Source organism: Apteryx mantelli, chromosome 16 (assembly GCF_036417845.1).
Source record: "Apteryx mantelli isolate bAptMan1 chromosome 16, bAptMan1.hap1, whole genome shotgun sequence".
NCBI classification, from domain to species: Eukaryota; Metazoa; Chordata; class Aves; order Apterygiformes; family Apterygidae; genus Apteryx; species Apteryx mantelli.
Genome location: NC_089993.1, coordinates 12251427 through 12262131, shown reverse-complemented (window position 1 = coordinate 12262131; position 10705 = coordinate 12251427). Strand labels below are relative to the sequence as shown.

Genomic DNA, 10705 nt, shown 5'->3' with positions numbered 1-10705 from the left:
ATGCAGTTCATTTTCTGTCTGCGCCCAGACACACCTGCAACGACCCGCATCTCCTCCCGGGCGCCTCCCGCCGTCGGCTGAGCGGGCTGGGAGCAGGGTACCCGCCGCTCCGCACACGTAGCCGCGCCGCGCGCCGGCCCCGCCCCGCTGCCGCCGCCGCCGCTTCCCATTGGGCGGCGCCCGCGAGCCTGGCGCGTCCAGCACGGCGATTGGCTGGCGAGTGAGAGGAGCCGCGCGGTGGTTAGCTGCGGGCGGGGGAGCTGGCGGTTGAGTGTTCGTTGGTGGGCGCGCGTGGGGGGGCGGGGGTCGTCGTCTGGTAGCCGGTCCGGTCCGGTCCGGTCCGGTCCACGCCGCCATGCTGTGCCACGGCGACGGCCTGCTGGGCGCCTTCACGGCGCTGCTGGGCACGGCGCTGGCGCTGAGCCGCAGCCCGGCGCTGGCCTGCCTGCTCTCGGTCGGCCTCTACCTGGCGCTGCACCTCTTCAGCCTGGAGCCCGCGGCGCCGCAGCGGGCGCAGCGCGTCGTGCGGCCCCGCGGCGCCGCCGCCCGCATCGCCCACCGCGGCGGCGCGCACGACGCGCCCGAGAACACGCTGGCGGCCATCCGACAGGTCAGCACGGCCGCTGCGGCGCCCGCCACCCGCCACCCGGCCCGCCGCCTGCCTCGGGCGCCGGCCGAGCCCCGGGGCGGCGGCGCCCCGCCGGGCGTTGGGGGCGGGTTGAGGTGCCCCAGCCGCCCAGGGCCAGCCCGTGCCGGGGGGAGGCTGGGGGCGCGGTGGAGCTGCCGTGGGCCGGGAGGCGCAGGCCTGCCGCGCTCCTAGAGCAGACGGCCCCGGCCCCGGCCCCCCGCGGCTCTGGCGGCCGGGAGACCGAGGTCGGTGCCGGCCGCATTACTGAAGCAACACGAGCCTGCGGGTTGTGTTTGCTCATGCGCCTTGTCAGCAGGCGCCGAGCCGTCATCAGCCGAAATAGCTCCGGCCACTTCTGCTTTGCAGCAGCAAGCCATGTTGCTTGTCAGTGTTCACCCCCAGGAGGGGTCAGCATAGTCTGATCGGCTTTGGGTCTTTCTGCGGGAACTCTGTTATAGTGGATGTTCTCGCCCCCTGCCCGACTGCTTGGTGCTGTGGCATAGCCTAGCAGGGTAGCAATAATGGAATACTTTATTTTGTAGGTGTGGCAACAGACTATCGAGGGAGGACAGCAACTTAGTAACAGGTCATCTGCTCTCTGTTTAAGCTTTGAAGATTTCTAATGAGTTTTGAGAATCCACAGCTATAGGAAAACCCAGTATTGCGAGAACTTCCCTTTGTACAGCCCTGCCATGAAATTTGCTGCCACCTCACCTGTCTTGTCATGTTGCCTCAGAGTTGAAAATCTGACTCGTTCACTGCCCAGGCAGCAGGGATATCATGAAACTACCTTTTCTGGAAATTTGACAGAATCACACTGATTTCATTCAGCAGTTGTCTGGATCCCTGGGAGCATGTTTCATTTTGAAAACAGTTTAGTTGGTATATCCAAACCACGTTACTTGTGAAAATTTCAATATCAAAAGAAATTTCATTCACACTGGAAACAAAATTGAATCTTCCGGTGTCAATATTATCTGTAATCAGGAATTCTGACTTTTGCTCTTCCGTACTTTTAGATACATAGTAATCCCTGTTGAGCTAAGGGAGACCCCCTCATATGCGTAAGGCGTCTCGGGAATCAGGATTTAATTGCAATTGTCCTGACACTGTTGTATCCTCAGTACGTTATTACTTTCCAAAATTTGATTGTTCTGCTGACACCCACATCAATAAGACTATTTTAAAATAATCCTTTGAAACGTTTGTTTACAGAAATATCTGGAAGCCATGTATTTTCACCAAAAAAATAGCGGTAAAAGCATTAGTAGCTTTCCAGCTCTCCCTCAAAGAGATCAAACTGTTCTATAGATCCAAGCAAAAACTTGCAATCAAAGGTGTAATAAGCAAGTAATAACTAGCCTTACAAAGGGGAATGACTAGTGCAAAGTAATCAACAAACCGGAGATTCCATTAACAGGGAATTGACATAGATGCCTTTGTGAATCATGAATATTAAATATAGTTATCTTCCATAGCCCATCACAATCCAGAGCAGGTTTTGTATGTGACAAAATGAATCAGAGAGCTGGTTTTTATGTTCTGGGTTGTGCGGCGGTGTTCGCTATACCCTGTCCTGTGAGGAAGGTAAAAGAAAGCCTATAGTAGTTCTTACTAAATATCCTGATTATCTTTCTAAGTGAATGATCACATCCTGAAAAGCATATAGTAATATCTGTACAAAAGCTAGATGACTCTGAACTTGTAAGGAGGTTGGAATATAAGATGTGCTGAGGAGAAAAGGGCAAATGGAAGAAAAGAAGTTGTGTTGTTGACCTTCTGCCTTCTGAAATGTAAATGTAACCCTGCAGTGGCTTTTCTGTTCATTAAGGGGCTGCTCTAAGAGTCTGGCAAACACTTAGAATGAAAATATTCTTTAGAGAACTGCATGGAATAGACATTAGCAGTCTCTCAGTGTAGCGTATCTGTGAGGATGAGATGCTGTTGATCTGCTGGTTGCTTACCTTTGGGCGAGGCAAGGCTCCTTGTTCCAACGTCAGAGCATCCTTACTTGACTTATACATTTGGGTAGCATCTAGTGCATTTGTCTTTCTGTTGCACTGGTTTTGTTCCCAGGAGGCCATCTGGCCTTCAGAACAATTCATCACTCCGTGCTTGTCTGAGGAGTTCCTGGGAAAGATATGGGCAGGAGGAGGATGTATTAATTGTTCTGAGGCTGCCCAGCTCTTGATTGCTCTCTTTTATGGAAACTCCTCAGATAGGAATTAGGATTTGCCTACATGCATTTAGTATTTAGTACAAGCATGGTAAGTGATACTTCTGGGAAGTTTTATATGTACTTCACATGGGTGGATCAACTGTACTGCACATGCATGTTGAATCTTGACTGTCAAAGAAGTATTGCATCTATCTTGCATAAAAGAAGGATGAGAGCTTTCTCTACTGGCAAGGAAAGTCTTTATGCTGTGTGGTCTGCTCTAATGAAAGTGTTGGCAATCACTGGTTTAGAACATCTGTCTGGCTTCTATGTATTATCTATAAATTATCTAAACTGCTACTCTTCCCTTTTGGAAAGTAACATAACTTAGGGACTCGGGAGTTATTGGACGAGAAGGAGGGAGCAGGATTCCTTCTGCGTTTTATCCTAATCCCAATCCCATGGCCAAGACATTATCGTTATGATGTTCTGTATAAGATAGGTAATATCTTTTCAGTTGATACACAAATACATTTTGCAATAACTTGATAAAACTTCCTATGTTCCGCAAACTGAGCTTACTGAAAAGAATATTAATAGTTTCATATTCTTTAACAGAATACAAACTAAATATAGCAGTACCTATATTAATTCTATAAAGCTGTCTTTTCTGTTGTGTGTGTGGTTTCTGTTTTTTTTAAGGCAGCTGAGAATGGAGCAACGGGAGTTGAGTTGGATCTTGAATTTACTGCAGATGGTGTTCCTATTCTAATGCATGATGAGACAGTAGAAAGGACAACTGATGGGTCTGGAAGATTGTGTGACTTGACCTTTGATGAAGTTAGGAGGCTTAATCCATCTGCAAAACATAGGCTATGGTAAAAGACATATTGTTGTACTGAAACTATTATTTCAACAGTAAAAAACATCCATGATAAAGAAAATGATTACTTTGATCTATCAGTGATTAAAATTCTTGCAAATTTAAAACTGAGAGTCCCATCTGTTACCTTTCATTTGATATTTGTAACATATCAGACTACGTGCTCCTCACCCATCCCTGAAAGAGGAACAGTGAAGTAGAGTCAAGATAATTTTGACAGAGTCCACAAGCATCTAATGAGAGACAGGTTAATCTGTACATAAGTTTCCTGTAAATGGACTGCAGAACACTTAAGATATTGGGAATTTAACTATATTCCAAAATAATTGGCTTGAGTAATTGAGTAAAATTAAATTAATTTTATTCACGTGTATTTCTTGACTGATTATGTTTTGGGAATTTTGCTTGCAATAGGTAACTTTACATTTTCTAAACATCAGGATTATATGATGATTGTATGTTAAAAAGGAGCTAGCCAGATTTTCTGGGTGTTGATTAACTCCTTTCTGGTAATATCCAGGGGAAAATACTTTTTATATATTACTAACATTTTGATAACAATACAACTTACACAGTATCATAAGCAAATCCATTTTAGAGGAAGAGCTTTTTGTTTGTACTCTTTGTATTTCCAAGACACTGCACATTAGGGATTCCCAGATGCTGGTAAATGTACTAATTACGGGTGCATGGTACAAGCAGCATCTCCCCAGTCTGTTATTGGAAAGGTGATCACCTGAGCCACATAGTGAGAACTTCTACATAGGCAGTTAACGCTGATCAGCTGTTGCTGGCTGTCACCTTATCAGGAATAATTTATTGATGCATGCAGCTGTTTCTCCTACATCCTCAGCTTGTCTTGCTTACTCTGCCGAGACTTACATTTCTAGTTCAGGGCTAGGGAGCACAGTCAAAGCAGGGTGAAGTGGGAAGGTAGGTGGTCAATAGTTGGGATTGAATGCTTATTTATTGTAGTTAAGGAAGGAGGTGAAAATCTGAGATTAGTGTTTTAGTGTGGGACACAGTTGGTGAGCATTGGGTTAGACCTTGAATATGGAGGGATATGATTGTCTAGTGGGATTTGAGGGGAAGAGGAGGTGGACATATATCGCTATACATATGCAGCCTTGCACTGGGTGAGAGAGCTGCTGCTGCCATTGCTGTTAGTGCTTGACCCCATCCCTAATAATAGAATAGCAGCAAGCTTTGTTTAGGAATCCCTGGGACACAGCTCCGTGTACTTGGGGATTTATCTGTGTCTGAGTGCATTCCAGTAAGGAGTTCTCCATTTCTATAGGAGCAAATTCCAGGGTGAAAAAGTACCAACTTTGAAAGAAGCTGTTGTGGAGTCTCTGCAACACAATCTTATAATCTACTTCGATGTCAAAGGCCATGCAAACCAGGTACTACTTAACATATGATGTGCTAAGTCACCTTCACTCAGCCTTGCTTTGGGTCTCCAGCCTGCTTTTGTTGGTCTCCAACTGAAATATAGTACAGTCCCTTCTCCACTAGGAGTGAGATTGGTCTATTATTTGTGTCATCCAAAGATGGGCTGTCAAAAAACAAAGGCAACATCTTTGGGCTTCGCTCATCCCATTCCGTTGTCCTGGGTGGGAAGCTGCAATTTACAGTTAGAGTGGGGTTTTGTATGAGTGTTGAGCTCAGCTCATGCCACCACCATGTAACAAAGCAAAGTGAATTCCCTGCCTGTGCTGAGGGGAACTATTATCTTTAACCTCTAAGTAAGGATACTGCTTTTCTACAGTTTAAATTACTGAAGGGAGGTGCATGTAATCAATCATTAATGTTTTATACCAACTGGAATTATTTTTTTCTTTAGCATAGCAGAATATAGGAATAAATTCATTTTCCCCCTTGAACTAAACCATAGCTACTACTTCAAAATTTTATCTACCAGACAAGTCTAAGACATATCTCACCTGCTCTTTATATATTTAAGGCTACTTCAAACTCAGCAGTGAGTAATGTTCTCAGATAGAATCATAAAAAGGACTTTTGTTGCAAAAATAAAATAGCGTCTATGTGCTAATGCTATAAACAAGATGCTGTTTTTCTTCATCCCCTTTCCATTTCAATCTTGCTACATAAAACATGAAAGTATTTTAAAGGGGATTATTCTAACATGTGTTTCCAGTGTATAGTAAGTATGTGTGTGTGTTTATGTATGTATATATAAATATAACATCTGTGTGTGTCTCTAATTGGCAGGCAGTTGATGCTCTAAAACAACTCTACCTGGAATTTCCTCATTTGTATAACAACAGCATAGTCTGTTCTTTCATGCCAGATGTTGTTTATAAGGTGACGTTTCCTAAAAGCTTATTTTGGAATTTTTTTATTTCTAGCTGGGATTTTCAGTGAGATATACAACTTAAAATTCCAGAGTAGTTTTGGAGTGTTAAAATTGGTAAGACTGAAAATAAATGAAGCATAAATCATAAATCTTCTGCATCATCTTAATAGATGACTCTGTGCTCATTAGTTACATATATTATGAATCTACAGCAACTCTTCCCATTCTGAAAAAAAGTGTGTCACTGTTAAAATTGGCATGTGGCCTGCTATCTGTGTGCAAGATATAAATGAATCTCAAGTTTTGATGTAAATGTAGACAGTTCTTAAAACTGTTTCCTAATTCTTGTCATCAAGTCCATTTACCATATATTTTATTCTGTTGCCTGACTGTTCTGCTCCAGCATGTTGTTAACATAAGAACAGTCACTTATTCAGCACATTTTAAAGAAAAAAAACCAGTACAATATTATACCAGCTTTCAAAAAGAGTTAAAAAAGGATTGGGGTTGGAAAGGGGAGAAGGATTCAGATAGAGCTGCAGATTCAAGCTAGCACTTTGCATCTAACCTCTCTGAATTTATATTCAGTGCAGCTATGCAGCTTGGCATTTGTGTGGACTACAATGTTTTCATCTTGATCTTCCAGATGAGACAAGCTGATAGAAATGTTGTAACAGCACTAACACACAGGCCCTGGCATCTGAGTCATCTTGGAAATGGGACACCTCGTTTCAATACCTTCTGGAAACATTATTGGTATATGATGATGGATGTCATTCTAGATTGGAGCCTACACAGTTTCTTGTGGCGATTATGTGGGGTTTCAGCTTTCCTCATACAGAAAAACTTTGTTTCTCAGTAAGTGTTTAAAGCTTGCTAACATATCAGGAGGCAATACCATTCTACTAATATATGAAGGTGAAGCTAAAATAGCACTGCTAATCAGTGTGCTCCATTTAGCATTGTGTAATGCTGTTTGGATAGTTTATTCACTGTATGCTATTTCATTACATTTAAGCCTCTGTCTTTTCAATCTGTATTTTTACCTTATGTTAGATCCTAAGTTTAATCTCAAAGAAGAAAATTGTTGAGTTTGCCTGTTTAAAGTATTCTGCTGCAAAAAGATGACATGTTATCATTCCTGATGAAATACTGATGTAAGACTAAAATGCAGTTTTAGCTTGAGTGCTGTCTGCCTTAAGTATGGTAGTGTCTGTCTTCCTCTTATGGTTTCTTTGCTCTTTACAGAGAGTATGTGAGGCATTGGTCTTCAAAAGGAATTCAAGTGGTTGCCTGGACAGTGAACACATTTGCAGAAAAAAGGTACTATGAAACCGTCCTTGAAGCCAGCTACATCACAGACAGCTTGGTGGAAGACTGTGATCCGCACTACTAGACCTGTGCTTGTAGGATGCTCGCCAATTTAAACAGGCCATTTATTCTGGCAGGTCTGAATTTACCATCAAGAGGGTATGCCATAATGCAGATGGGACTGCTAATGACAGTTCTGGAGAAAGGAAGAGCAGTGGTTTACTTCTGCATTCAAGATCTGATCAAACAGTAGAAAAACCTTCTGTTGCAACACTGGATAAAGCTGAGGTGCAAACATTATTAGTCCAGGGAGAAACACTGAGTCTGTATAAAACAGGAAATCACAATGTAATGTAGAAGGATGAGTTTTGACAAGCTAACTAGGTATCAAGCTATATTTGCAAGTTGCTTTATGATTCTCAGACTACTCCTTTGCTTCGCTTAAATCTTGGTTATAAAGTCAAATCAGCATTTTTTCATGGCATAATTTAAAATCATACCTTGATTCTAGTAATTTAAACAATCTGTTCTACAACTGTGTAATAATTTGAGGTGTATCTGTGGCATCTTAAAAGTATCTATACTACTGTTCTTAAAACAGAACCTGAAAATAATAATGCCAAAGTAGAGTGTGAGTGTACTTACCTCCCATTGCATGGAAAGATGGCCGTGTTGTATCCTGACAAGGAAATAAAAGTCAACTTCCCATGTTCAGTGTAAAGACTATGAGCATTAATGATTAAAACTTGGGCACCTTCTTACCTTTGGGTCTTTTTAAAAGAAGTAAGGCAGGACAGAAGATTATTCCTTCCAATGGTAGCACACATGAATGTATTTATTTTTTAGAAGAAAACTATATATTGAGTGGTGCTAGCTGTAGAACAAATAGAGCTGAAATGCCTTTTGTAGTTGGCTGAAGAATTGTTTGCACGATTGAAGGACAAGGATATGTGGGAATCTGTCATCCAGATTTAATTTGAAATCGAGAGTCTGCAGTTACAATAAACAAATATTTGTTTTTATTCTCAAGGGTACTGTATATTTTACCAGCTGCTTATCAGCAGATTGATGTAGTATCTGAAAATTAGTGCAGGAGAGGTTACCTGATGTTTTTTCTAATGAGTAAAACCCTTTTCCCATTACAGCAACAATCAACTTGCCATGAACAATTTCAGCTCTGCTCTGGAAAGAGCTGGTAGTTAGAGAAACTTGTCAATACTAGCAAGAACAGAAATGAAACCACCTTTTCCTAAAGGCCAAATACATGGAAAACTTACCAAGTTGAATGATTAAATTAATTTCATTTCAAAAAATAGGATATTAATTTCAGTATAAATGAAGAATTCAAACATTTAACTGATTGGTTACCTGCTGCAGTTTAGTGAGATGTAATCGCATAAGATACCTTTAGACTGCCATGTGTAGCAATGTATGTTTGAGTAGAGAGTGTAATCGTGTTGTAGTAAGCTAGTCCTTGTACTACTTCAGTGTTGTTGAATTCCTTCTTTGTTTAGGCCTTGTTGCTTTTCAGCTCAGATACTGCACTGCACACTGGCTGGTCACTTCATAACGTGCTATGGGAGAACTGCACCAACAAGAAGTAGGACAGCAGATTACATGGATCAGTGGTACTGTTTGGTACATTGCTTTAGCTATAAACAGTTCTTGATAGTACACCTCATAGCTAGTTGGCTGTGTGAAGTGAGAACTAATTCTAATATTTAAAATCAACCTCAATAAAAGGTAATTTAAAAAAATTAACAATGGAAAAAAAAAAACAATTGTCCCCATAAAAAACAAGTCCAAACTTCTGGGTTAGTGGCAGGTGAAATGCATCTCCCCCCTCAGTGAGGCAATACTCCTGAATGCAGGTGGCAGTGATGTTGAAGCATGGCATGCACCAAGCAATTTGCAGAAATTCTTCTTTTCCAGTCTGCTTATGAAATCTTTTTTACTGTGAGAATTGTTTATTTGCTACAGCACTTACTCTTTCCTGGAAGAGAGCAGTAAAGGGTGCAATTTTGATCAAATGAGTTGATGAAAAGAGCATCAAATAGATTCTGGAAATAAATAGCTTTATACACTACCATGGATGCAAACAGAGCTGCTATAGATGGGGCCAAAGGGACATTGACAGCTATTACAAACACTTTCTGAAACAATGGATTTGTTACTCAGGTATCCAAGTGCCAGGATTTTTAGCCAATGAATACTACTTTCTGCAAAAGGTGGATGATTTCTTTCTTGAATCTCAAATTACCTATAAGCACAAAGACATTAGGAGTAAGGAGGAGTGCCAGACTCACTGAAGTAGCTGTGCTATCATCAGAATTATGAGAGCCTTTTCTCCTTGTGTCACTCTTCTACCATGCACTGCAGAACCAATGACCCTCCTCTCAGTCTTCTGGTGCACATCCTGTATCAAATCTACGTACACTGCTGTGTCCTAGAGCCGGCTCTCATGGCTCTGGATCGGCAAAGCCGGCATCCTGGCAAACGGCCCTGGCTCCAAAGTTCCATTCTTTTTATTGCTTCTTGGGTCCTGGCCGTACTGAGTCACTGTCCTCAGTGCTAACACAAGGCCCCTTCTCAAATATTCACTACTAGACTCTAGAGCTATGTACACAGCAAAACTTAATAAAATTGAATCTTTGGTCTTGCATTGTGTGTAAATTTTGTCCTTTTTTTTCTATACCTTTGGTAGCTATTTTGGGGTTGTCTTTAACCTAAATTATGAGCCTGAGGAAGAGATGTGCTTCTTTCCTCCAGGATATTCTGTCTTAAGCAGCTAGGGAGGAATAAACAAACAAAACCCCCGGTCTTCCACAGGCAAAAATCCTAAAGGGGCAGAGTGAGGGAGAAGGACTGAAACCGGTAACAAAAATACAGACCAGTTTCCAAATGCAAACACCTTATTGCAGGTTATATTCTTGAATAAGAAACATATTTAGAAGACTCAGAACAGCACCTCTCAGCTCAGGCTTCATTTTCTGTCTTCAAGTTGCTTTAGAAATCTTCATGCTTCACTACAGTGTGCAAGTGCATATACAATAAGGCCTTCCTGCCCTTGGTCTTGCTGTTTCACAGCATTTTACTAGGTGAAGCACATCTCAGGAGTTGAGTGCAAATGAAGAGAAGGAAGATGTATATCTTAAGCAGTAAAGTAGAAAACAAGCAAAAAAGATCTAAAATTTATGATCATAGCCAAATTGTGGCTCTGAATAAAAAGAAGCTGCAGCAAGTGTCTCAGAGCCACGTATGATGAAAAGTCCCTAATTAGTTACTTCCAATCCATCCTTTACTGGAAAGGATAAATGTCACAAACTTTTTGTTTACAAGCACTTAGAGCAGAATTTTGAAAGTAAAGTCACCCTTAAAAAAAAGTAGAGTTCTGAAAGCTTCTAACAT

At 41.9% G+C, this 10705-nt stretch overlaps 1 protein-coding gene across 1 annotated transcript; it reads left to right on the top strand.

Annotated features, from left to right (window-relative positions):
- The first annotated feature begins 323 nt into the window (after window positions 1-323).
- Window positions 324-9959, top strand: GDE1 (glycerophosphodiester phosphodiesterase 1). The gene is made up of 6 exons (XM_067306049.1): window positions 324-610; window positions 3489-3664; window positions 4967-5072; window positions 5902-5994; window positions 6633-6844; window positions 7235-9959. The coding sequence occupies exons 1-6, from the start codon at window positions 356-358 to the stop codon at window positions 7380-7382; spliced, it is 990 nt and encodes a 329-aa protein (XP_067162150.1). The 5' UTR covers window positions 324-355; the 3' UTR covers window positions 7383-9959.
- The last annotated feature ends 746 nt before the right edge of the window (window positions 9960-10705 follow it).

Bases quoted from the DNA above. Each gene is read 5' to 3' on its own strand.
- GDE1 (XM_067306049.1), top strand. From the start codon at position 356: ATGCTGTGCCACGGCGACGGCCTGCTGGGCGCCTTCACGGCGCTGCTG. The intron at 611-3,488 runs GTCAGCACGGCC...GTTTTTTTTAAG, and splicing joins CGCTGGCGGCCATCCGACAG to GCAGCTGAGAATGGAGCAAC. The intron at 5,073-5,901 runs GTACTACTTAAC...TCTAATTGGCAG, and splicing joins TCAAAGGCCATGCAAACCAG to GCAGTTGATGCTCTAAAACA.